This window comes from Telopea speciosissima, chromosome 3 (assembly GCF_018873765.1).
Source record: "Telopea speciosissima isolate NSW1024214 ecotype Mountain lineage chromosome 3, Tspe_v1, whole genome shotgun sequence".
In the NCBI taxonomy this organism is placed as follows: domain Eukaryota; kingdom Viridiplantae; phylum Streptophyta; class Magnoliopsida; order Proteales; family Proteaceae; genus Telopea; species Telopea speciosissima.
In genome coordinates this window covers 21,776,424-21,802,723 of record NC_057918.1, presented here as the reverse complement: position 1 = coordinate 21,802,723, position 26,300 = coordinate 21,776,424, and the positions used below count along the sequence as shown (strand labels likewise).

Here is a 26,300-nt window from a genome sequence, read left to right as displayed (position 1 = left end):
TGTTAATGCCTGCATTCTTATTGGCCCCATGTTAGTACAGACGCTACACGATCGGATAGTGTTCTCTTCCTAAAAAAGGAGGAAGAATGCCACCCGATTCATATAATGTGACGTGTTTCTACGCCCAGATATAATCGGATGCGAAATGACCAGCACACCCCTGCACTACAGTACGCATCATTACCGGTTGAACCATGCAGCCCAAGTGGCGGTGCGTCCCTTCCTGGTAACTCAGGCCAGCTTTGCTCTCTCTGATTGTGTTAAACAAATCCGATTAAAAAAAAAAGATTTTAAGAAAGAAGATAGGAAAACAGGTCAAACGAAGTATCATAGAAACCGAGATGGAGAGAGAAAGTGGAGGTCGAGGACCGCACACACATGATACATGTATACTGTGGATCATCTGTGCTTGTTAATCCCTATATTCTTCTCAATCAAAGCCATTGGATTAGTGGGTCATCTCTTTAATCAGAAATCTTCAGACCCACCAGCTGAAAATCTACCCATTTCTCATTGGATGATCAGCCCATGAAGGGATGAAAGTGGGTGTGGCCTATTGAAGACGATGCATCTGAGTTTCAATCTGTTCATGTATTGTGTTCTGTGATGCTGATGCTTTGTGGTATATATTTATTGATGTGCTTGTGCCGAGCTCTCGTTTTCCATGCTTCCCTTCCTACGTGTAAGAGACAATAGGAGGACCGACCAAGAGCATCTGCAGTTTTGAATCTGGTGAGCTTTTTTCTCCTCTTCTCAAAATCTTTCTATGGATTGATTCGTCTGGTAGTGTTTCTAGGAATCAAAACTTGCCCTGATAAAATTAGACCCGTATATGTTGGAAATGTTGTGCTTTTAATTTTTGGGTAAGTCATGAGTGAATAGTGGTAGGATCTTGTGATGCTACCTGAGTTATTGATTTTGGGTTTTTTTTTTGGTTTTTTTTGCTTTGGAATGAGTGTTGGTTTTTGAACTGATCTTAAGATTGATGGGGCAGATTAGATTTTCTGAGCTAGAGATGGGTTTCTCTGATGATTCTTAGGGTGGGAAAAGGAGAAAAAAGAGGGATTTTGGGAAGTTTTATGGAGTAGTTCATGCGATATTGAGGATACTTTTTAGGGAAAGATTAACCCTTTTTTTTTAACTTTTAGTCTTCAAGAGAAGTCTTATCAGTACTTTCATTCTTGTGGTCCTGGGTTCTGTATTTTGAAGTGACTAATTAGTGATTTTGTAAAAGAAATTAATGGTTGGTTTTGAGAAAATAATTGAATTCTTTAGTTTTCTTGTTTTCTTTCTCTGGAAAAAACGATTGTGGGCTTTTTTCTGGATGAGAAATGGATAATGGGTGAATTTAGGGTTTTGGGATGACTTTGTTTGAGAAATTCTGACTTTTGTGGAAGGGTTACTGTTCTATCTTGATATTGAATTTCATGGGTATTTTGTTGACAAAAAATGTGTAGAGTTTTCTGATGATGGGTTACTTCTCTGCTTTTCTATTTCAGTTTCTGATTTGCAATGGATCTTAAAGAAAGGCTTTGTTCAGAAGCCTGGACAAAGTCTGCTTTGGAGGATAAATCATCCAAAACTCTCCCCTCAGATCCACACCCCTTCACTGCCTTCAGTTCGCAGCAACGACACCGGAAGTGGAATGATCCTTCCAGTCTTGATTATGGAATTGGGATGCAGCAGCCATTCTCTCAATTCGATCTGCCTTCAGAGCCCTCGTCGAGTAACCCTGGTAATCAAATCAAAATCCTGGATCAAGTGAATGGACAGACGGCAGAGATGGCCATCGATGCTGATAAACTTCAAGGTTGGGATCCCCGAGCCATGTTAACCAATCTTTCCTTCCTTGAGCAAAAGATCCACCAGCTCCAGGATTTGGTACATTTGATTGTTGGCCGAGGAGGTCGAGTGTTGGCTCGCCCAGATGAAATTATGGCTCAGCAGAAGCAGCTCATAACTGCTGATCTGACTTCCATCATAGTTCAGTTGATCTCAACTGCAGGTAGTCTTCTCCCATCTGCAAAAAATAACATATTGGCTGCAAATCCTTTTGTTGGGCAGCTAGGAAGTAACTCTGGTATTGGATGCCCTCGTAGTTTGGGCATGAATGATGATGCTATACCACAGTCTAATGGTGGAACTCAGGTGTTTGATCATTCTGAGCATAATGACTCAATGGGACATGACAGCCCTGAACAAAACCATGCAGGTCAATCTCACCACTCTGTTTCCCCTATTGAAGAGCATGACTCAAAGGATGATGAAGATGGTGGGGAAGGGGAGAACCTCCCCCCTGGATCCTATGAAGTTTTACAACTAGAAAAGGAGGAAATTCTTGCACCGCATACTCACTTCTGCATGATATGCGGGAAAGGATTCAAGAGAGATGCAAACCTACGGATGCACATGAGAGGTCATGGGGATGAATACAAGACCCCAGCTGCTCTTGCCAAGCCTAATAAAGAATTGAGTTCAGAGGCCACACTGATCAGGAGGTACTCCTGCCCCTTTGCTGGATGCAAGCGGAATAAGGACCATAAGAAATTCCAGCCACTGAAGACCATATTGTGCGTGAAGAACCATTATAAACGTACCCATTGTGACAAAAGCTATACTTGCAGCAGATGCAACAACAAGAGGTTCTCTGTTATTGCTGATCTCAAGACTCATGAGAAGCATTGCGGGCGGGACAAATGGGTATGTTCCTGTGGCACAACATTCTCAAGGAAGGACAAGTTGTTTGGACATGTTGCACTCTTCCAAGGTCATACTCCTGTCCTTCCCTTTGATGAAAACAAAGGAATATCTGGGCCAATGGAACAAGGGGAAAGCAATGAAGCAATCACAGAAACTCCCACGGAAGGGAATACGGGATTCAGTTTCAGCTCCAGTGCCTCCAGTGGAAGTGGTGCCCAGAATGTTGTGGATGTGAAACGCAGTATTCATGACCCTACTGGTTATTTCTCATCAATGAACTTTGACACGTGTAACTTTGGTGGGTTTCATGAGTTCCCCCGACCGCCATTTGATGTTCCAGATAGTTCTTTCTCATTCCTTCTTTCTGGGTCTTGTAATTATATTCAAAAATCTGAAGGGACATCAGGTTCTGATGTCCTAAACTGATGTTTATGGTATTCAATTTTCTTTTGTTGCAGTTCTTCCATGCTTCTACTTTGAGTTGATATCTGTACCATAACATCTTGTAACCTTTAAATTCTGGAGTTAATATTGATGCTTTTCTTTATGGCTCATGTCATGTACACAAATTGGATCTTCTTCTCTCAGGATGGTTTTCTAGTTCATAATTAATGCCGAAGACATGTAGAGCTTATTGGAATCTTTAGCCTTTTTCTTCCAAGAAAAACATAAGCAAGCAGTAAAGTGAGATATAACCATCTGCAATAGATGGTTGATTCAGCACCAGAAGACTTAGATTGAATCAGAAGTCACGGATGATCTTTGCATATTAATACATGCCCATGACGGAATTGTTATGGAGAGGGAAGTAGCTAGGTAATGGGTTAACTATATAGTAAGTTTTATGAGTGTGTTAGAAGTGTGTGATTTCCTTCCTCTACGGCTTATATGTTCATTCACTAACAATTCTTAGTAGGATTACTGAATGCTAATGATTGGTTCATCACGGCCAGCTAATGCTTACTGAAAGCATGGATTTCTGTTCCCACCCAGTATTTCAGTGAGCATTAAATGGTCAAAGGCTCAATCCAATTAGTTTGGACCTGCAAACCCAACTCCATAGCTTTAGTGCTAAATTTTTTAGTTTTGTCATTCCTTTCAGTTGAAATCCAGGTCTCTTCATGTGCTATTCATGTCTAGTTTGTCACTCAGTTTAATGGAAAGTACTGTAACAGTAAGTTTAACAGCAGAATTAGCTCTGCTCAGACCTACTTATTCAACTTAGGAAAGAATTCTTAATTTCCAACACCTCATCCTTCCCTCACCAACCCTAGGCTTTTGGAATCATGATTTGGGTTTGCAGAGTAACACAGTTCTGATCAACCATTGCACCCACAGACGAAACACCAGTCGTTTAGCTGAACCAATTAAAATTCTATTATGAATCAGTTAGTGAGTGATATGAAGAACCACTAAAGTGTTTGGTTTTTTATTTGATTTGCTAAATTGGTAGGACTAGTTAAGTTTATTTATTTGATTGATGGATGCTGAACTCAATACAATTTAGAACTCTATTATTATTCATGTCATCAAACATAATTGAGGGATCAGAAGTGTGTTCTCAGTATCAAATTCTGGTCAAGATATCAACTTTTAACTGAAAACGTGATGCTTCTTGCATGGGGGTGGGGGTGGGGGTGGGAGCAACCATTCAATTCACGTAGAGGCACTTGCAAATGTGTTTACACTTACAGTGAGCCCCACACTAAATTAGTTATGTTGTGTATTAGTTGCGGATCAAATTAGCATTCCTCTTCATGAAATAATTTAACTTATTGTACTAAGAATACGACAAGAAAGCCAGCTAATCTTTGTCTTAATTAGGACAAAGTACAAACTAATGACAATCTTTTGTTTGTGACAAAGCACTAGTTGTCCGATAGAGAAGGCAAGAAGCCTGCTGCTAAGGATCGGTCCGGGCTAGGGCTAAGGCTAGGGCCTAGGGTTGATTAGTCCTGATCAATCCGATTCTCGCACAAAAGTCTCCTAATTGATAAGACAAAAAGGTAGATCAACCTATTAATCGTTCAAAATATGACATTTTTTTAAAATTGCAAATAACAACTACTCAGCCTAACAAAGAACAAGATTAATAATAAGAATAAAGGATTAATACTAAAAATAGGATTAATAATAGGAAGAGAAAAAGAAAAGGAACTCAACAACCACAATTACGAATCAGTTTAAAACAAACTAACTAGGATTGATTACACGGATCTTTGCCTTTCAATTAGCTCTATTCGACGTCATACTAAGAACAAGACCAAAAGTATGTATGTCTTTACTCACCACTTCACTTAGGGTAATTTTTGGCGTACCCATAACTCTTTAGAGTCTTCAATCCAAATCAAGTCACTTCTCCAGACTGGAGCATCCGACAGCCTCCATTGAACATGATCATACCACCAACTTATCTTGAATTGGAGTTACTCCCAAACCAGCTATAATATGGTCATTCTTTATTTAACAAATATACTAAAGATGGTAAGTAGGCTTGATCAGATCTTCATTGATATTAACAAATTCGTTCCTTATTAACTATATAATCTAGAAGATTTGGGTGAAATAAAATTTAGAAAGGAGATATTCAGTTAATATCAAATCAAGATTTAATTCAGTTGTTATTATGCAATTTTTAGATTCTCCATGTCCCCTTCTTTCAAACTCTGAAGTTTCCATTTGGGTTCGACACGGGAATAGACGGGTGAACTTACCCCCGGGCTTACTTCCCTAGGTAGGAAAGGTAGTTTAGATTCCAATCTAGTAGAAACACTAACCTTTTGTTTGGTTGCAGTCTTGGGAGGATGTGAAGGAAAGGGGAAATGAGAGAAGAAGTCTCCCACCTCTTTTGCTTGCTTGCATTAACATAGACAATGGAAAAGTAAAAGGGTTTCTCTTACAATGTTTGCCACTTTGTTTTTTTTTTTTGAAACTATGGGGGAATTTTTGGATTTGGGGTAAATGTGAAAATATGGAGGATGAGGGGTGGGAGGGAACAAGGAGACACAATGGGGGAATTTTTGGATTTCTCCAAGTTCTTTAGGGAGGGATAGAAGTGTCAAAAGAGAAATCTACTTGGGCTGAGTAATAAATACTCAACTGAATTCATAAATAGTTTTTAAAAACAAAGGGAATCAAAAAATAGTGAAGTTCCTTTGAAATCATAAAAAAGTTTTGAAAAGTGGGAGTTACCCTAATTTTTCAAAATAATAATTTGAACCCGAGAGGCAGTGTGGCCTTTGTGCCCAGACACAGCGGGGAGTGAAATGACCATCTCACTCCCTATGAAAGGCAAAAATTCCATCCTTGTTGATGCTTTTGTGCATGATCCCATAACGTAGGGGCCACACTGCCTTTCAGGGAACCATGCCTCATAAATTTTATACTACTAAAAGGGTTTCAATGCTTCTAGTGTGTGGGGAATCAGATCTTTATCGTCTCCATTTATCTGCCCCTTCATTTCCTCCATTATATCTCATAGGGGAGGCAGAAATGACCACCCTACCCCCTGCTAGAACACACTGCCCAGGTGGGGTCCACTCCCCCCCCCCCCCCCCCTTCTCTCCTATTAGATGTAATGGAGGAAATGAAGGGGAAGATAAATGGAGATGATAATTTTCCTCCTCACACTACCCTTATAATTTCTTACAAATCTGAGGGTCCTCAAAGTTTCAAGACAGTGCTCGAGTTAATGATTTAATTCAAGAATATAGAGGCAGTCAAAAGAGCCAAATCCTACTCTTTTGGGAGTAGGCCATTAAAAGGTATAACGAACATCTAGTAAATCATTTGAGGGCATCCAAGAACTTGAATGGTAAACTCAGCTTATGAAACCAGAAAATCTAGTAAAAGAGCAGATGTGTGTGTAAGTGAGAGAGAGAGAGGGATTTGACATTACTGCTGATTATACTATTTATGATAGAAAGATCCTCCTATTGCAGTTGCCAGCATGTCAGAAGAAGCAGGGAAATTTTCCAAAAAAAAAAAAATAGGAATGCTAAGAACTAACATGGAGGTTAACACAGTTGAACTGAATGCCAAAAAGTAAGAACTCCAGCATCTGATGATTTACAGAAAGAACTATCCCTTTTGATTGACAATGTTATAGTCGAAAGAACTAACAAGACTGTTAGGTAGAAAATAAAGATTCATTCACAGACAAACTAGACAAAAGAGGAATTCAATCCTCACATATCACCCATTTATAAGACTTTTTACAAGATGAAGAAAACAGATAACAGTTCTTCAATTGTCTGAATTGGTAATGCCCATATTGAGAATTATGGAGCAAAATAAGCTTCAAGCCCCCTTGGAGTGACAGTTCTTCAATTGACCGAATTGGTCTGCCCATATTGAGAATTATGGAGCAAAATAAGCTTCAAGCCCCTTGGAGTACTCTTCCTGACAGGACGCTTGTAGTAATTCTCCCTAAGAACTATGTCATCCACACAAGACCAAGTAGGCCCTCTTGGGGTGCTCTCTGCCCACAAGAACCTCTTTGAATATGGGTTCACAAGACTTTCACGGAATTCCTTAGCGGTTTCACAGAGCAATCCCTAAAAACGAACAAAATAAAAGCCATCATTAATAAGGAACAAAATGTAATGCATAATAATGATAAAAGAAAAAAGGAATAAAATAAACAAAAAGAACAACTTCAAGATTTGTAGTGAATAAAGTTACTTCTGCCATTGCTTTGATCTTCGTAGTAACATCATTTGAGAGAAGAATGATCTGCTCATCAATCTTAATTCTCTTGAATAGGAGAGCACATTCAAGGATATGGTCTTCTGCTGTCGGAGAAACAATCTCTGACAAACTTCCAAAGGAAGAAAATGGAACTGAACAAGTAGAACCTCCAGCAAATCCGCCGTTGCTCGCCTCACTAAAGCCTGGAGAAGCAGGAGGGGTTGGTGCAATTGGCCTGGTCTCCTCCACTGAACTCTGAACATGAATCCACCACTTCGTTTTCACCATACACTCTTCTATCCATTTCAGTACAGAAGAAACATCTGATTCCCTTCCAAAGAGGCATCCACGTCGTTTCAGACAATCCAGTTCCCTTATGACTAGAGATAAAATAAGACAAGGGTCATAAATTCTGTTTGGAGAAGAAAGATAGTTTGATATGTTCATTTTTTTGAAGAACACAGACAAATACAGATTTTGACTGAGAAAGAACTAATTGATTATTGAATTTCACCCAAATTACCCATTCTTGGAATGATGAGTTGTGTTCCCTTGAGGCCTTGTAGGAGCTTCAATGACCTTCTAGACTCCTTGTTTAGAAGACAAGTTGTGTCAACCACCATGTTCCACTTCTTCTTGGCATCTTTATGATGCTGATTCTGCAGCATACACTAGAAAATTACATTCTTATATAGAAGGAACATATCTTCAATAAAATCTATTCAAGAAATTTTTAAACAAAGAGAAATAAAGATAGACTTACAGAAGATGACGGGTTACTGTTTTTCTGTATGGCTTGGGCACAGTTGACAGAATTGCTGCTCCTTGTAGTAGCATTACTGACTGAAACTTTTGACCTGCTTTTACTGATAGATTTTGATAGTAAGGACTGAAATGGCACTCTCTCAAGTCCTTTCTCTGTATCCGTGATCCCAGTTTCCAGCCTTGCTCGAGTTTGTGATTCAATTCCCTTGACTTTTCTTTCTTTGAAAATCACAGATGTTTGATTCTCCTTATCTGAAGAGAAAAGCTCTTCTTCTGGATCCACACTGGAGTCAGCAGTAATCTTAGATGATGATGATTTGCATAACTTCAAATGCATGTTTTCGTCCACCTTAACCTTCTTCATGGATTTGAGAAGCAAAGTAATTGGGCTGAAATTCTCCTTGTCTGGAGTGAAAATTTCTTCTTCTCCATTCAAGTGAGGGAAAAGAACCCTAGAAATTGGGTTCTCTTTTCCGCATTTCTGATTTTCTGTTTCTGTTCGAACACTGATACTATCTCCCACACTCTTCCCTTTGCTCTTTCCTGTTTGAATTTGAAGAACACTTACCGGTTTGCCTCTTCGTGACCAAAGATTTGGTGTTTTGTTCTTTTTCTCTGAGCTTTTCAAAGGCGTTTCCTGATTTTCTCTTTCAGATAGGACTTCTGTGGAACAAAGGACTTGTGGGCTCTGGTTCTCTTTGTCAAGTTGTAGAGCTGTGATCTCCGAGAGTACTTCGTCCATAGGCAATGATGAATTCACAGATTCTGTCACAACAGTTTCTGACCAGAGGGTCGACATGTCCGGCTTGTCAAGAATTCTCCCTAGTGGACTCTGGTTTTCTCCAACTTCAACCCTTTCACCAGCAGACATGACCTCCTCTTCTTCCACTCCTTTCCCTTCATCAGGAGAGGATGAATTCATGGACTCTGGCATGGGAGGTGCAGAAGGGATCTGTTTATGTTCAAATGCCATCGAATTCGCAACAGGGAAGAAAGAATTCATGGTTTCTTGAGGCGGAGATGCCGATGGGGACATTCCCACTACAACTGGTGCTGAATTCTCATCCTGAAATATCAAATCCAGAAAATTATAAACATAGGCTTTCTGATTACATTTCTGCATTCTTAACTAAAGAGTGCAAGACCAGTCTTACCTGATACGTATCTTCTTCTTCTTGTCTTAATGCATCAGACGCAGAAACAAATGAGTTCTTGATTAAATTTTCTTCAGGGAATGAAAAATTCAAGGTTTCTGGAGGTGGAGGTGGAGGTGCCGATGGGGACATTCCCTCTACAACTGGCGTTGAGTTCTCATCCTGAAGAAACAAATCAAGAAAATTAGAAACACAGGTTTTCCAATTACATTTCTGCACTGTAAACTCAAAGGTACAAACCAGCCTAACTTGATTCGTTTTTTCCTCCTCTTCCTCCTCCTCTTCTTCTTCTTCATAAGGTAACGCATCTGATGGAGAAATAAATGGGGTTTCAACATTAAATGCTTGGCTCAGAAGCATCCAATGCAGTCTGTAAATCCTCGTTGAAGCACCCAACCTCAGAGTATCACCCTCATTCAATTCAACCAGAACTTGTGGTTCAATCTTTTCCCCCGAAATCCATGTCCCATGGGCTGAACAGAACCAAGAACAGGAAAAAAAACAGAAACCCAGAAAGAAGAAGCTTTTAATCTTGTCAAAGAACCCAGAAGAGAAAATTTGAGAGCGCAAGAAGGGCAAAAAGAACAAGAAAAGTAAGAGGTAAAGGATGATGAACACTACCAGATGATAAGTCCATCACTGAAAGCTTCTGCAACGACGGTTTCGAGCAGATTTTAAGATGAAATCGACTAATGCTCGGGTGCTCCAGCATGATGTTGCAATCTGGGTGCCTTCCCACGATCAAGATCTCTTCGTTACATCTATCACTATTCCCACTGGACTCGATCGACTTGGGTTCTTCAGAGATTGAAGGAGGGCTGTCGATGAGAAAGATGTTCTTGAAAATATAACCATTTTTAAGCACTGTGAAGACAGGGATCTTCTTCTCTTCTTTCACTGGCTCGTTCTTCTTCTTCTTATCTGCCATGATTGAAGTGGCTGGGGACTGGGCTTTACTTCTCTTTTTCCCTTTTTGTGGGGGTTTTATGTGGGGTTTGATTAGGAACAAATATGAAGAATGAATAAATGTGGGTCTTCGGTTTTGTTCTTCAATTTCGATGGGATAAAAGTTGAATATTATGTCGGATTTTGAATTAACAGTGAAATTTATCGCTGTGGATTTTGAATTGATAGATGAGATACGGCTTTTGATTTTCAATTTGCAGAAAAAGTGACCGTTTGTTTGTTTACAACGGCTAGTTTTCTTTCCTGGTATGGTTTGCACAATGGACTGAGATAATTAATAGCGGTAGACGTTTCAAGTTGAAAACGTACGAAGGGTCGGCAGGGAGAACAATTGAGCCGGGAATGAATGAGGTCGTTCTCATGTTGAGATCCCATCGGATACCGTTGGATTTGAACAAGTGCTTGGCCGGTCCCAACATTGATTTCAATGAGAAGATCATCCTTAATTGCAAAAAGGCAAGGGATCGATGTTTGATCATGTAGCCTCTGCCCCAGTATAGGGGTCAATGAGAGTGCACCCAGGGGTATTAACAGTTTAACACCGACATTATTTTTTATTTAAAAGTTTGGGTGGTAATTTTGTGCCAATTTGGATCCTCTACGGTTGGGGGTGGTCGAGCGGCCATTGTGCTGTCTCACACATGCAGGGCATGGACCCATCTAAGCAAGGTGCTCGCCCAGTGGGTGGGGTGGTAATTTCACCCCTGCCTGTGTGAGGCCACACAATGGCCACTCAGCTTCCCAGCCGTAGAGGATCCAAATTGATTTCTTGCAATCCTGCGTCTAGGATTTTAATCCTCTCCAATTCGTAAACGTAAACATGTGCAGTGTGGCAGTGCAAGGTGGAGATGTCTACACCTAGCAGCTCGTACATCCAACGGTCTAAGCACAATAGTAGTCAATGAACTCAGATCATTGGATGTCCGAGTTGCCAAGTGTCGGCATCTCCATCTAGTACTGCCGCACTGCACACTACTAGGGAATTGGAGAGGATTATTTTTTCCAGTGTCTAAGCACGAGATCCACACGACCAAGCAATTTTTTTTTCCCAAAAGAAAATTAGAACTTCTCTACTTCTATTTTTGGGTAGTTGGTAGCTGCACGAAAATGTGGAAAAGCTTCACTTCACAATCCACTTGTGTTGACATATGATATATTTATTATGGGAAGCAGTTTTCTGTACGAGAGTGTGGCCTACGTTAACACTCACATGTGTCTATCTCTCTCCTCCTTAAAACAAGGGGGCAGAGGTTTCTTTTCACATGAGGAAGAAAGAGATAGACTCATGGGAGTGCTGGCGTAGACCACACTGTCGGACAAAACTTTTTCCCATTTATTATTGTTTTTAAAGATTCTTCGTGTTAATCTGTGAAATGATTTTATTCTTATTGGTATATCTAATATCCCTCCTCCTCACATTTATTTAGTATCTAATTTTTAATTTACAATCATATTCTGCCATACCACCAATTACTCCCCCCCCCCCCCCCTCCCCTCCCCTCCCCTCCCCTCCTCTCTTCTTTCTTGGGTTGCCTACCGATCCGACTACTTGGCCATAAAATTTGGCTCATGAGTAGTTCTATCATTCCGTATCTCTACCTTTAAAAAAATTTTGAATTTTTTTTTTTGATAAAGAGAAATTTTACTAAGAAGAGAAAAATGATGATTGTTAGACATACAAGTTTTTTACTCAGACACACTTAGCTATATTATGAGCTATACCTATCTGATCCCTACTTTGTTTAACTACAAACACCTAAAAAAATAGCTTAAAAGTATAGATTTAATGTCTAAGAGAATAGTAAAAAGCTCTCACGGCCAGGTTCTCGTACATTCATCCATCTATTTTATCAAAAGTTGGCAATCAGTCCAAAAGACAATTCTTGCTCCCAATTCTCCATCTTTTTGAAGCCCTTGGAGGATTCCCTTAGCTTCGGCTTCCTGATCGGTCCATGTATAACCAAAGTCCATAGAAAATAGTGACAAAAAATTTTCACACGGGCAATAACCAAAGTTCATCATGCGTCCAATGTTTCTTTAACAAAGCGTCCATCACATATAACTGTTTAAATACTAGTAAGGCCATAGGAGGAGTGAAGTTAAACGAAGACTAAAACAAATTCAGGTAACACATTTATCATCAATATTAAGAAAATGATATAACTTGTTTTTATTAGTTGGACTTCCCTTTTAATTTCTGCAAAAATAGTTTAAATTTTAGGTGCATTTTGAATTTTTATCATCTTAACGAGACACTTGAAAGACATCTAAAAGAGGACGACACCAATAAATACTCAGAATTATTATTACAAGATTACATAGAGAGAAAACTAGCATAAGACTCCAATCTTGATAAAGGGGCAAAACAGAAAATCATCAATGAAGATTCAACACTAATGGAATAATATCAATGAGAAAGGAGATAACAGTTTGGGAAAATAGAATTAATTAGAAGAAGATTCCAGCTCCTCCCCACAATAAAGCCCGCTACCTTCTCCAAAGAAGAAATGTTGTTTTTTTTTTTTAAAAGAATTAACTCCTTTGTTTAAAATATAATTGCCAACTATGGAGGACACCAACCACATCATATGGATGGATTTCCCCCCCCCCTCAAATCATCCATATTGATACTTCTTAATCATGCTAAAAGAATAAATGACAAAGAACTAAATATTTTTTTTTAATGAAATTACGAAAAATTTTCAATGAAATAAACAGCCTGTGAACAAACTACATCTAAATACAGAGGAGCACCAAGTCACCAACAACTGCCTTGTAAGCCCTCTAGAGGTATTCAACTTTGAACCTTGAAGATTCTATATAATCCAAATGCCAGTGTAGCTCAATAAAGCAAGATAATCACAAAAGCTTAAACACCAAAACAACCTTCCTCCAACTCCCATACAAAAACTGAAGAAGATACACCTATGTGATTTTTTGTTGACCGATGGTACATAATGATGCCTGAACTTCAAACCAGTAAGAATGGTGTTTTTTCGTAAACAGCCAGCAATATAGAGGAAATCAATCCTGCTTGTTTCGAGCTAGCCTTGCGCGGTGTCTAAGCTCAGCCTTTTTCCACTTGACGATAAGTACACATAAATTAAAAAGGGTGCTTACCTGCAAAAGAAAGAAAGGCTTAAGCTCAATGAACAAGGCCATGACCTGCGAAAACAAAACATGAAACAGATAAAGGCGTGATTGTGGCCACTAACCAATATTAAAATTGATATGAAAAGAAGAGGACCGGACCAAAGCACTGAGATGAAAACCCCATGTGGATCAAAATAATTCTGGCCTGCAAAGCTTCTCCAGTTTTGAGCCAGTAAACTATTAATTTTCTCAGCAAAATATACACCACCCACTGCAAAACATAAATGCACAATTAAATTGGATACAACCCATAGATGAGAAGTTAACACACACGGGTGGAATGCCTCTTGAAATGGCCTTTGAACAACTTCTGTAAATAACAAACTGTAAAGCTAACTCAAGGCTGAGATTAATAACCCATTTAGTCTGTAGCTAACTCCAGTAAATACCCCAATTCCTAATCATGTCACTGACTTACTACTCAGGCCCCCAATATTAGGACTTGATATTGTTTCAAGTCCTAAAATGATAGAATTTGCAAAAGAAACTAACAAATATCTGTTGTCTAACCTCGAAAGGAACTTCCTATACCAACTTCAGATTACACCATAGCAAAACCAATATGAATAATTGCAGAATGCAGATAAACATGCATCAGACCTCATAAGAATAAAAGCCATCTGACAAATAGGCAGGCAGACATTCTATTAATTTGGATACACGAAGGGGAGGGGGGAAGGGAATAGGGTGATAGAATAGAAACTTACATGCCATAAGGAACAGGAACATTTGGAAGTTGACATTTTTCCTTGAGATGAAGACTACCAACAGCAAGACAACATGGAATGATAATAAGGTTATCAACCAAGGCTCCTGTAAATTTGGGGAAAACAAAAATATCAGCAATAACACAAACAGTATGATGTTCTGATGAGTTGTGACCATGGTTTTAAACGTCTGTTCATATCAAGGATCGTATGAAGACGCCCAATATGGGAACTTATCATCAATATGCCACAATTGTATTGCAATTAAATGTATTCCAAACTCAATTAAACTAATCAATTTATTACCGTAAGAAGGGAGGTGGGGGCAGAGAAGACATCAAGTAAAAAAAATCTATGATTATGATATGAATGCCTTCAACAAAGAAAGATATTCTATGTTACTAACAGTGTCACCAAAGGGTAATGTTAATACTAAATTTTCTTTTAGATATAACTACTTGAAAAAAAAAAGACACATCTACTCAAGGAACCATTGCAAGGACTCAATTTGGAGGAAATCCACTGCTGGAGAAAAAAAAAGGATCTAAATATTAAATAATGGAAAAAATCTAGCATCAACTAAGCTTTTTATAGCACAGAAATTCAAAGCATATATCTCTGTATTGGATCACTCATCATCATATCTAGCTCCAGATTGCAATAGCTCCAGATTTATCGCTCTGCAGGAAAGAATGACAAACAAGCTCCCATAATAACTAATAATCCTCATATATTTGATATTCGTCTCAGATTGAAATAATTGAATATTTCTTTATCATAGACTGAGTTGAGAAAAAGTGATGCTAAAAGGAACCTTTACAAACAATTCATAGAAACATATGCCATAATGGATTCTACTTACTGTATAGACTGATATGCCAATAAACAATACACCATAACTGTTCAAAATGCTACCAAGACCCATTAGTAACATATTTACTGACGATACAACTCAACTCAGCCTTATCCCAACTAAATGGGGTCAGCTATATGGATCCTTTTTCTCCAATCAGCTCTATTCAAAACCATACTTGTGATTAGACCTAAGCTATGCACGTCTTTTAATGCAATCCCGGGTCACAAAACCCTGATTGGGGGTTGCTATGGGCTCACCTAGATGATAAACGGATCAAAAATTAAAGATAAATGCCAATTCTGTATTTATATGCTTCCACCTTTTGGGCAAGATAATGACAAAAACCCTGTTTTGGGATCGCTATGGAGCAATGGTAAGGTTACACCATTGCGACCTAGTGGTAGCAGGACCGAGTCAGGACACAGCCTCTACGCGAAGCGGGGGTAGGCTCCATACATTACGAACCTCCCCAGATCCCGCAGGCGGGAGCCTCGTGCACTGGGTACACCCTTTTTACCTTTTGGGCTAGATAACAAAATGAAGGACTCGATGGCAATTAGATCTAGAAAGGGAGTGTTTTTCTGGAATTCAAATAGGAAAGGGAATGGAATAAATCAAGCTGAGAAACTAAGGGGCTTTTGAGTGATTTTAGAAGAAACAGTCCTTACGTATAAACAACAAAAGAACAACTTCTTCTACCTCTCTATAGAAGAAAAGGGAGGTGGTAACCCAGCTTGCTATCAGTTGATAGAGCTCCCTCTGTAGGTCTGGGTTTAACCGGAGAATTTAGGCATGGATATGTGACACATAGGCCCCTCAGGAGTGGGCAACAGTAGTTCCAGAGATCAAGTTTTATTGATGGGATTTTCTTATTGACACCCTTTAAGGTGTCAAATAATTTGTAACCTTACTTTTTTGCGCTTTTAATATAACACATTTTTTTTTCAGTGAGGGTAAATCCTGTCATTTCACATTTATACTTGAAAAATGTGCAAGATGATGAGTTGATGACAGCTTTTGATAATTACATAGTGACAAGTCACTTTCAAATTATTGAAAACCCTTTTATAATTCCTAGCTTAAAGAACTTTTGGGAATAAACAAGGGGCAATCAAAAGAAGGTTACAAGTTCTAAAGACACCTATAGAGGTGTCATTTAGACAGTCCCTTACTCCCTTTATTTAAATAAAATGACTGAAATTGCTTCTGGCAATACGCTTAGAACCAGCCCGTTTGCAGGCTTTGGTTCTCACTATAGAGGAACTAGTGGGGGGCAGGAACCTAGGGTCTGAGTCGTCCTAGGGAGGCGATCCAATCCTAGAAGTACTAGGTCGAACTGGCCTGTATAGAGGGAACTCCAGCGAACTCAACCAGTTCCAAAGGTACCGCCAATACAAAATCAAGAGAGGGTAACATCAATAATATTAAGTGAGGAAGAGGACCCAGGAAGAGAAAAGGAGGAAGGAGGAAGATGGGAACTGAATCTGGAAAGAAAGAAATTGTACTAGAGGGGAAAGAGCTGATTCAAAAGAGAAGAAGAGAGGAAATAGGAAGAAACACAACCCAATTTTTGTTCATCCAATCAAATCATGTGTGAGATCTTCTTACATGTATTTAAATGAAGTGTAAAAAATAAAAATAAATTCGGCTTCCTTCCATACGCAAGCTAAAGAAGATTCCTAATCAGACTCATTTGCTAAATAAATAAAGACAAATCCCAAGACTAAAAAGGGAACTTCCTACATGTGTGCGCTATGTGGGAAGCTTACTAATCTGACCCAACAACCTACTTAAATAAGGAAACTGTTTACACAAATAAATAAAATAAAAATAAAAACATAATATCCTAATTATCTTTAGGCTATATATGATCATCCCCCTACATTATCTTTCCTCTCGACTCTCCTAGAGTCATTTTAGGCCTAACCCTGGCTCTTTTAGCTCCTTCAATCGGAATCAAACAACCCCCTCCATACTGATAGGTTATAACAGGGGGATCTTAGCCATGGATCCACATGGGGAAGTATTCCCCATGAAGCCAATGTAGGGGGAATCTTCCACGCCACCTCAATGGTATAATCCACATGGGGCCTACATGGTCGAGATGGAAGAGAGAAAATAAAATAAACCCATGTGAGAGGATGATAATACAGTCATGGTGAACTTTTTCCCTTGTTCTATACACATAAGGGTGTATTCTATAGTGCCTTACATGGTTATCTTTAAATAATAACCGTCACCAACAATTAGGTCAAGATGTAACTTGAGCAGAGCCCCATATTTACAACGCATACAAATTAAAATTCCATCAGGTCTAGCTTACATACCACTGGCCCATCTACATTAACAGCACATGAAAGAGCCATTAGACCAAGGGCAATTGGGTGTTGGTAGAACATTGGCTAACAGGAAATAGGGATTTTAGAATCTGGGTATAGCTGACTTAACGATCAGGAATCATGACAGCTTGTTGACTGTTGTAGACCTGTAGCTCCAAAATTAGACAATGATTCAAGGCTTGGGCTGCCAAGACAAATGCCTAGGCTCGAGTCTTGAGGACAGCCATTTTGTGCAAAAATGCCAAAGGTTAAGACCGACTCCAAACTCACCCCTCCCAGGACGAGTACTGGGTAATGGCCCTCAAGCCTTTCCTTCAAGGAAAATCAAGAACCAGATCTAAGATTCAAGAGTCCATAAAAAAGGCAAGAAGAACAATGTTCACGTGGTCAAGATAAGTTAAAAATCAAGACAAAAATACATTTTAGTCTTCTAAAAAAAATTATTTACCAACAAGAGATTATTAAAATTGGATGGATGAAATGGAGATTATTAAAGCTTCAAGAGAAATTTTATAGGACTGCCATAAGACCGGCTATTATGTATGGAGTGGAATGTTGGGCAATGAAGAAGCGGCATATAGATAAACCACGTGTAGCGGAGATGAGGATGTTGAGGTGGATGTGTGGCAAAAACTAGGAAGTATAAAGTAAGGAATGACCATATTAGAGCTGAGTTGGGAGTACCTCCGATTCATGATAAGCTAAGAGAGAGTCGCTTGAGATGGCATGGCCATGTTCAATGGAGGCCTTGGAATGCTCCAGTTCGGAGGAATGATTTGATTAAAATCGAAGGAACTAAAAGAGCCAGGGGCAGGCCTAAATTAACTTTAAGTGAAGTGGTGAGGAAAGACACGCATAGCTTTGGTCTCGTACCTTGTATGACTTCGAATAGAACCGAGTAGAGAGGAAGGATCATGTAGCTGACTGCTGACCCCATTTAGTGGGGATAAGGTTATGCTGTTGTCGTCATTGTGTTATTTTTTTTTAATATTTTGTCTTTGTTTGGATCCATGTAGCCGACCCCATTTAGTTGGGATAAGGCTGAGTTGTTGTTTGTTGTTGTTGTAATTATTAAATGTATATCAGCAATATGCTACATGGGAACAAAGATATGCAACATGAGAACGAAGTACAAGGACAAAGAGAAGAAAGATGGAAAAGCAAAAAATAAGTAAAAACCATTCAGAACAATTCCCTCTGCAGAAACTCAGAAACACAAGATATCTTAAGCCCCCAAACCCAACACTTTAACTCAGTGGTGCCCAATGAAATACCAAAACCCTCTCTGCAGCCATGCAATGACTCAAACCCAATAAATCAACAAAACCAACCTCAATTACAATACTTTGAGAAGCCCATAAAATGTATATGTAGATTGCAAGAAAAATATTCCTAATCTAAGCTATTCTTGATAATTAAGAAATGTCAAAAGGTTGGGCACACCGCCGGGGTGCCCACGCTAGCTCTCTATCTCTCTATCTACCAGCCCCCATGGAAAGGACTGCCCTGCCCCCCTCCCATCCCACTCCATCCCATCCATTGGACAAGGCGCCTGCTTACCGGAAGCGGGCGGCGTGCCCACCCTCTGCCCTTAAGAAATTCCCTGAATGACTTTAAAACTCTAGAAAACTTTTTCTATCTTCCTTATCTTTTTCTAAAAACAAAAAGTGGTAAGAAATTATTCTTCTCCTACATAATAAGGAACTACCTTTCCGAACTTGAGACTCTTAGTTTAAATCTCATAAAGAATAACTAATCTACTATGAGCATTCGAATCCACATGGATAGCCAAAGTCATTCATTAGCCATTGGAGGGTCCTAAAACACCAATACAGCTCAACACTAGACAGAAAAAAACTGAAAACAAGGCTGTTCGTTTCCGGAGCTACACACTTGCATCAATAAGTCATAACAATTAAAAGGAAAACAACTACAACTACTACTCAGCCTTAACCCAAACGGGGTCGCTACATGGATCCTTACCATCCAATCATCTCTATTCAACGCCATAAATGACACAAGGCCTAGGCTATGCATGTCTTTTCCTCACCACTTCTCCCAGAGTCATTTTAGGTCTGCCCTGGGCTCTTTTAGCTCCTTCAATCTGAATTAAATCACCCGTCCGTACTGGAACATCTAAAGGCCTCTGTTGTACATGACCATGCCACCTCAAACAACTTTCTCACATCTTATCAAGTATCGAAGCTACTCCAAAAAATAAGCTCTAATTTAATCATTCTTGACTTTGTCCTTCCTAGTTTAACCACAAATCCATCTCAATATCCTCATCTCAGCTGAGTTTATCTATATGATGTTTCTTAACTGCCCAACATTCTGCGTCATACATCATAGCCGGTCGCATGAGTGTCCTAAAAAATATCCTTTTAAGTTTTAAAGGAATACGTCGATTACATATCCCTCCAGACACACCTCTCCACTTCATCCATCCTATTTTAATTCTCTATATAACATCATCCTCTATTTCTCCTAATTTATTTATGATTGAGCCTAGATACCTAAACTAATCACTTTGCGGGATCTCCCTCTCATCAATTTTCACCACCTAATTATCCGTCCTACTGTAACTAAAGTTACACACCATATATTTCGTTTTCTTTCTACTTATCTTAAAACCTTTTGATTCCAAGGTTGATCCCCATAGTTCCAACTTGGAGTTAATCCCTACTTTTTTTTTCATCCACCAAAATAATATCATATGCAAAAAGCATACTCCAAGGGACCTAATCTTGAATGTCTCTAGTTAGATCATCCACGATAAATGCAAACAAATAAGAGCTTAAAGCTGATCCTTGATGTAACCCAGTTGTAATTGGGAATTCACTACCTTAACCCCCCCCACCATTCGTACACTAGTCACAACACCATTATACATATCTTTAACTATGTCCACATATTTACTTGAAAGTTGAAACACGTCTCTTCTCTAGCACATGCCAAATAAACTCTCAAAGGGACTCTGTCATAAGCTTTTCAAGGTCAATAAAGACCATATGGAGATCCATCTTGCAATCTCTATATCTTTCCACGAGTCTCCTAGGTAAATAGCTTCTGTCGTGGATCTTCCTGGCATAAAACCAAATTGGTTTTCTCTAATAGTAGTTTCCTGTCTCAGGCAAGTTTCAAAACTCTCTCCTATCACTTCATAGTATGACATTAGTTCTATGCTTCTATAGTTATTACAGCTCTGAAAGGGCATGCCTAGAGCACGAGGCTCCTGCCACTACGGGATTTGGGGAGGGTCATTATGTACGCAGCCTTACCCCCGCTTTCGCAGAAAGGCTATTTCCAGATTCAAACCCATGACCTCTTAGTCACAATGGAGCAACCTTATTGTTGCAACAAGGCCAACCTCAATTATTACACCTCTTAGTTATTACAGCTCTGGATATCATCTTTATTTTTTATAAATCGAAACTATAATAATGCTTCTCATCTATTCATTTGGCATTTTCCTTATGCTCATAATCTTATTAAACAGCTTGGTTAGCCAAGATAAACCACATAATCCTAAGCTCTTCCAGATTTCCACACTTCTATTGGAACCCCATATGGACCAAGTGTTTTGCTTATTTTCATCCTCCTTAAAGCTTCTATTAAGCGTATTAATTTAGTAAGCTGTAAAAATAATTTTTACCTCTCCTTAATGTTCTCATCGCTTAATAATACTTTATGATCCTCACTTTTAATACATCTAACATGGTCAAAATCTCTACAATGCCTTCCACTTATTTTAGTTATCTTATAGATTGATTTTATCCTCTACATCATTAGTCCTTTGTCATGTCTTAAAACTAGCTTTCTTACCCTTAATGGCTGCTTGAACATCGTCATCCCACCACCAAGTCTCCCTAGAAAAATGACGTTTTCCTTTCGATTCACCTAAGATATCATTAGCAACCTTCTTAATACAAGTAATTATCTCATTTCACATCGTGTTAGTGTCTCCATCAAAGTCCCACTTCCTTGTTTGACCAATTACAAAACAAGATATCTAAGATATTAATGCAAACCAATTACAACTTAGTTATAGGCGAGGAAAATAAAGTAGAAAGTGATGCATACCTGATCTTGTGGAGGTGTTTGGAGTAAACCTTGGCAGTATGGTATGATGAATAGGAGAGGATTAGGGAAGAGGACAGGAAAAAGATAAGGAAGAGATAAGAAATAGATAGGAGAGAAAGTTAGGAAATGATTTGGCTTAACTGAGGAAGCCGGGCCTCATCTCAAAAGAAAAATTAAAGGAGTTATCAAATATTTTCCTCCCTTCTCATTAGTTGTCTGGTATTTAAATAAAAAATTACAATAGGAGTTACAAAACTACCTGCATAACCAATTCACACTACTCCCATATTCCCACTAGAATAACTACCCCCTACATAACTTCCCACCATAATAAACTACTCCCTAACTAATTCCATTACAATAACTACACAATAACTATCCATTAACAAACAACCTCCCATGGAACCACTTTCCTACTTTCCCTACTCGTAACATTCCCTTCCCTTTGGAAGTGTTCTTGTCCTCAAGGACAATGAAATTGAGGGAAATAAGGGTCTGCCAGGACCCCATTCCTTAATAGGGAAAACCCCAATAAATGAAGCAGAAAAAGAAAGATTTTCTTGAGCAATGGTCATCTCAAGACGTACCAACCTTGCTGTAAGGAAATGGCATCATCTTTTCTCCTATTACCTTCTTCATAGACTTTGCAAGTCCTTTCTAGGTTGTAACTTTATTTACAGCTTTTGTGGTTTTAGAGATGCATTTAAAGGAACCGGTCCATGATCTACATTGCTTGGGCTTTCTTTTCTTCTCCTTCTTCTTCTTCGTTGGCTGCTCTGGATGCACCGTTGTTGTGAGTTCAATTGGCAGCAACTAAATTGCATTGGTTGCTATCTCTTCCTTTGGTCTCTTCATCTCTCCCGAGGGGTCGAATTTCTTGTACAATGCTAGCATCTTTTTCATGATTTCAGCAAATAAAGTTAAATTTCTAGCTTGAATATCATGAATCTTATTGAAGTTTTGCTCCATAGTCTATGGAACATAACCTGGCTCTGATACCAAATGATACATGCCGATCTTGTAGAGGTGTTAGGAGCAAACCTTGTCCGTATGGTATGATGAATAGGAGAGGATTAGGGAAGAAGAAAGGAAAGAGATAACGAAGAGATAGGAGAAAAAAAATTTAAGAAATGATTTGGCTTAATTGAGGAAGTCGGGCATCATCTCAGAAATTATAGGAGTTATCAAATATTTTCCCTCCCTTCTCATTAGTTGCCTCGTCTTTAATTAAGAAATTACAATAGGAGTTACAAAACTACCTGCATAACCAACTCACACTAATCCCATAGTTCCACTAGAATAACTACCACCTATATAACTTCCTACCATAATAAACTACTTCCTAATTAATTCTATTATAATAACTACACAATAACTACCCATCACACACAACTTCCCATGGAACCACTTTCCTACTTTCCTTACACAAACAGAAAGAGAAATTTCAGGTATTTATTTATGTTACGAGTGGGCTCAGGTCAAATTTTGGCCAACCAACCTCGCATAGATGTTGGTATTTAACAAGTCTACAGAAATGCTCTAATTTTTCTTATTCACAAAAAAATGCTCTCATTCTCTTCAATGAATATCATATGGTGGCAATAACAACCATTATAAATCCCACTCAATCCAAGGGTCTTGGGATCTTTGATAAGAAAATCTCTATTAATCTTTTGAAGCAACCTTCACCATGGTTGTACGGTTGCACCCTTCAGAATAGACAGTTCTTAAATTCAACCATTTCTGCCATAATATCCTCCTTCGGATAAGTGATAATATAACAGAAAAGTCAGAGGAAGCACACTAGCCATTGCACAAGAGATATTATGACTCCACTGACAAATCAAATAGCATGATCCACTTTGGGAATAACACTTATACAAAGAATAACATGTGAAGTAATATGAAGTATCACTTCCCAACCTGAACGAAAAGTAGAAGACCTACATTGGATATTGATAACCAATGAAACAGCAAAGATTTCATTTCGATTTTCATAAAACCAACAACATTATACTAATTTCCAAATATAACTTATTTCTCCTCTACACATTACTGCTAATGGCGGAAGAGAATCAATCTCCACCTTTCCATCCCTGAACTTATTTAATAAAGCTATGTAGTCAAAAAAAAAAAAAAAAACAAAGATGAGGCAAATAATTATGTTTGAAATTTCCAAAAGAAATTACTTATAACTACTTCCACTTCATAATACATGTTCTGACCCAAGTTTGTTCTTCAATTTTCTTCCTCCTATTTCCTCTATATATTTTTTCTGCTTAGCTATTGTGACAATGAAAATTCTAATTTATATACTGGGGAACCCATCCCCAACCCTCCCATCCCAAAATATGTGAAATGCTGAAAAGAAGCCAAGCTGCCAAAATGGGCATGGGAGGAGGAAAATTGCAGCTCTATAACTCCTATCAAGAACAAACAAAGGTACGATGCCTAGATACAGAGACAAATGTGAGGAACATGGATGCCATTTCCATTTTTCAAATCAAGGGCACAAATGCAGACAAACACATTTAATTCAGTCGCCTCCCCCCCCCCCCCCCCCGGGTGAAATCTATAAGACCAATTAATATAGTAGTAGCATAAAATACGACATTGATAAGATACACCATTGATTAAATACAGAGCATAACAAAAATGGGACAAAAGAAAACTTCAGGCACTGCTAAAGCTAAATTGAAATTATTAACTCATCGTGATTGCATGGTTTCCTAGTTCAACATGAAATTTTATGTTTCACCCAACAGATATAGTATTTGGTAGTTGATACAAAAGACTGAGACAACACAGAAATACAATACACAGTTTTGTCCTAATCTCAGCTACTAGATCATAACATACGACTCTATAGGCCATAAAGTTGGAGCCATATCCCATACTGATAGCATGGCCAAATGTAGAGGTATCCAGGTATCATAGACCGTGAAAAGAACCTCGAATGACACAATAGATGTATCCTTTATGGGGAACTGCAGGGCAGCCCAAGGATCTGCACAAAGGCAGGGACTTGTCCTTTGTTGTAAAAGCATTAAGAAAAATAACTTGCCCAATGGAGCTATCCATGACCAACTGACAAGAGCATGACTTAAGGTCCCCCCCCCCCCCACCCCAATAAAAAAAAAGAAGCAAAAGTATGGTTCTTCTCTTTGACATGGAACAATATAAAGCCAAAATAATCATGTTTATACCATCCAACCTCTACTGAATGTGCCAACTATGAATAAGAGAAGGCCAGGTTAGCTTCCAGGAGAGAACCACGAAACAAGGACATAAGAATTGCTTTGAAATAATCAACAAGTGACATCATAACCAAACAATGCTTTGTCTAAAGATATTATGGAACAAATTAAGAATATCAACTGCCTATAAATAGAGTGATCATCAGTCAAGAATCATTGAGAGGATATTGTTCGCACAAAGAAAGAAACTTTGTCTAGAATGGAGGACCCTGTACTAGCTGAACGTTATCATTCAAATAACATAAAAGCAGTGAGAGTTAATCTAAAACTGCAACTTCAAAACACTTACGCAGAAAATGCTTAATTCTGTTGCAATTCTAATCTTTAATGAACATGCAATGAATTTCTTTCTTCCTCAAATGATTATCGTACTTTGCAACTCTATTGTATAGCTATAAGCAACTAAGAAAGATTACAGAATCAATGAACTGAAGTAAAGTAAGGACAACATTTATATGGGGAACCCATACACCATCTAATCGGATGCTAAAAAAGAAAGTGAAAAATAAGCAAGTCCGATTCTGATTCTCTAAAACGTAACATTCAAGTATTTAGAACACCCATCAAATAACCATAGATCCAACTACAATAAGCGAAAAGTCAGATCAGAGGAAACCAAACAAAATTAGGGAGGTTTGAGTACAAATAGAAGTGTAAGGGGAAGAAAAGGAAACAAATATACCTTCCAATCGATTGAATGGAAAAAACCCATGAAATTCTCATAAGCAGGCTGAAATCCAGTTTTGAGTTCGGCAGTGAATTTCTCGAGGAGTACTTGCATCTGATCTAAATGTTCATTCATTGCAGATTTAAGGTCTTCCATGTCTGTATAAGATGGAATCAGAGAGAATGAGTTTACCGACGAACAACAATCTCCGAACGATTTCTTGTAATAAGCATTCGACTTAGAAAATTCTTTTTTTGTTTGGGAAGGGCAACGCAGAAGCAGAGTCGAAGAGATCTAAGTGGCTTTCGCTCGAGTGTTCGGGGGGGTTTCGGAGAGAATGCCCAGCACCCAAGGAAGTAATATGAAATTGACACGTGTGAAAAATATACGTGACTTGTGCTAGACAGTAGCGATTAGTGGCGCAAGTTTGGCCCGGCTAGACCATTCCCTAGCCTGCTTATGGTTCGATTTGGCGATCTAATTCGGTTTCGATATTTTGGTCAAATACGGTATGGCATGCCAATGAGGGGTTTTCAATGTTTCGGTTGTTTCACAAAAATACACCATATTTAGGTCATTTTGATGGTATATTTCGTTTTTGAGCAAGGTCGAGATTCCAATCGAAACAAAATCTTGAACCTTGAGCCTGTCCAAGCCCGTCAGAGCCTAGGTTGGACTGTTCAGTTTGTGGGTTGGGGCAGGGTTGAGATTTCCATGCGTATGTCAGGTTGGATCGGGTTGGGTCGGTCTAGTCTTGGGTTGAAGCCTAACGCTGTATATATGGATAAAAAAACAACACTAATCCTTCGCGTGGTTAACGGGATCTTTGTCGCCCCAAGTATTGGGGGTGTTTTGTACGCATCGTGCGGTTGTGCACCACCCATGTGTGCACGGTGGGGCCCACTGTGCACACATGGGCTGTGCCCAGCCGCTCGATGTGCACAGGACCGCCCCTAGTACTGGG

The 26,300-nt window shown here is 38.9% G+C and overlaps 3 protein-coding genes across 6 annotated transcripts; 1 reads left to right on the top strand and 2 right to left on the bottom strand.

Moving 5' to 3' along the window:
- The first annotated feature begins 383 nt into the window (after positions 1–383).
- LOC122655703 (protein SENSITIVE TO PROTON RHIZOTOXICITY 1) lies at positions 384–3,246 on the top strand. Its single transcript, XM_043849989.1, has 2 exons — positions 384–732; positions 1,500–3,246. Exon 2 carries the CDS (start codon positions 1,513–1,515, stop codon positions 3,124–3,126), a length of 1,614 nt encoding a protein of 537 aa, XP_043705924.1. The 5' UTR covers positions 384–732; positions 1,500–1,512; the 3' UTR covers positions 3,127–3,246.
- A 3,485-nt stretch (positions 3,247–6,731) lies between these two features.
- Positions 6,732–10,446, bottom strand: LOC122655702 (FHA domain-containing protein PS1). 4 transcript variants are annotated; one of them, XM_043849988.1, is made up of 9 exons: positions 9,930–10,446; positions 9,558–9,781; positions 9,321–9,470; positions 8,153–9,229; positions 7,913–8,060; positions 7,384–7,769; positions 7,028–7,256; positions 6,931–6,944; positions 6,732–6,881 (listed from the first exon to the last, which is right to left on the bottom strand). In XM_043849988.1, coding segments are annotated over exons 1-8 (2,523 nt in total). In that variant the 5' UTR covers positions 10,237–10,446; the 3' UTR covers positions 6,732–6,881; positions 6,931–6,942. The 4 variants fall into 4 exon arrangements, with proteins under 4 accessions (XP_043705923.1, XP_043705920.1, XP_043705921.1 ...); XM_043849985.1 differs by lacking the exon at positions 6,931–6,944 and having other exon boundaries at positions 6,732–6,806; positions 7,031–7,256; XM_043849986.1 differs by lacking the exon at positions 6,931–6,944 and having other exon boundaries at positions 6,732–6,806; positions 7,031–7,256; positions 9,321–9,474; positions 9,562–9,781.
- Positions 10,447–13,052: 2,606 nt separating this feature from the next.
- Positions 13,053–25,643, bottom strand: LOC122653560 (transmembrane protein 18). The gene is made up of 4 exons (XM_043847430.1): positions 25,352–25,643; positions 14,135–14,240; positions 13,490–13,638; positions 13,053–13,394 (listed from the first exon to the last, which is right to left on the bottom strand). The coding sequence occupies exons 1-4, from the start codon at positions 25,490–25,492 to the stop codon at positions 13,299–13,301; spliced, it is 492 nt and encodes a 163-aa protein (XP_043703365.1). The 5' UTR covers positions 25,493–25,643; the 3' UTR covers positions 13,053–13,298.
- Positions 25,644–26,300: the final 657 nt, after the last annotated feature.

Excerpts from the sequence above, each read along its gene's own strand:
- LOC122655703 (XM_043849989.1), top strand. The coding sequence starts at position 1,513 with ATGGATCTTAAAGAAAGGCTTTGTTCAGAAGCCTGGACAAAGTCTGCT.
- LOC122655702 (XM_043849985.1), bottom strand. The coding sequence starts at position 10,236 with ATGGCAGATAAGAAGAAGAAGAACGAGCCAGTGAAAGAAGAGAAGAAG. Across the intron at positions 9,230-9,320 it reads CATTAAGACAAGAAGAAGAA|ATATTTCAGGATGAGAATTC; the intron begins GATACGTATCAG and ends TTTCTGGATTTG. Across the intron at positions 6,807-7,030 it reads TGGGCAGACCAATTCGGTCA|ATAACATTGTCAATCAAAAG; the intron begins ATTGAAGAACTG and ends GTTCTTTCGACT.
- LOC122653560 (XM_043847430.1), bottom strand. The coding sequence starts at position 25,492 with ATGGAAGACCTTAAATCTGCAATGAATGAACATTTAGATCAGATGCAA. Across the intron at positions 14,241-25,351 it reads TCCATTCAATCGATTGGAAG|GAGCCTTGGTTGATAACCTT; the intron begins GTATATTTGTTT and ends CCAAATTTACAG. Across the intron at positions 13,395-13,489 it reads TCATATCAATTTTAATATTG|GTAAGCACCCTTTTTAATTT; the intron begins GTTAGTGGCCAC and ends TTTCTTTTGCAG.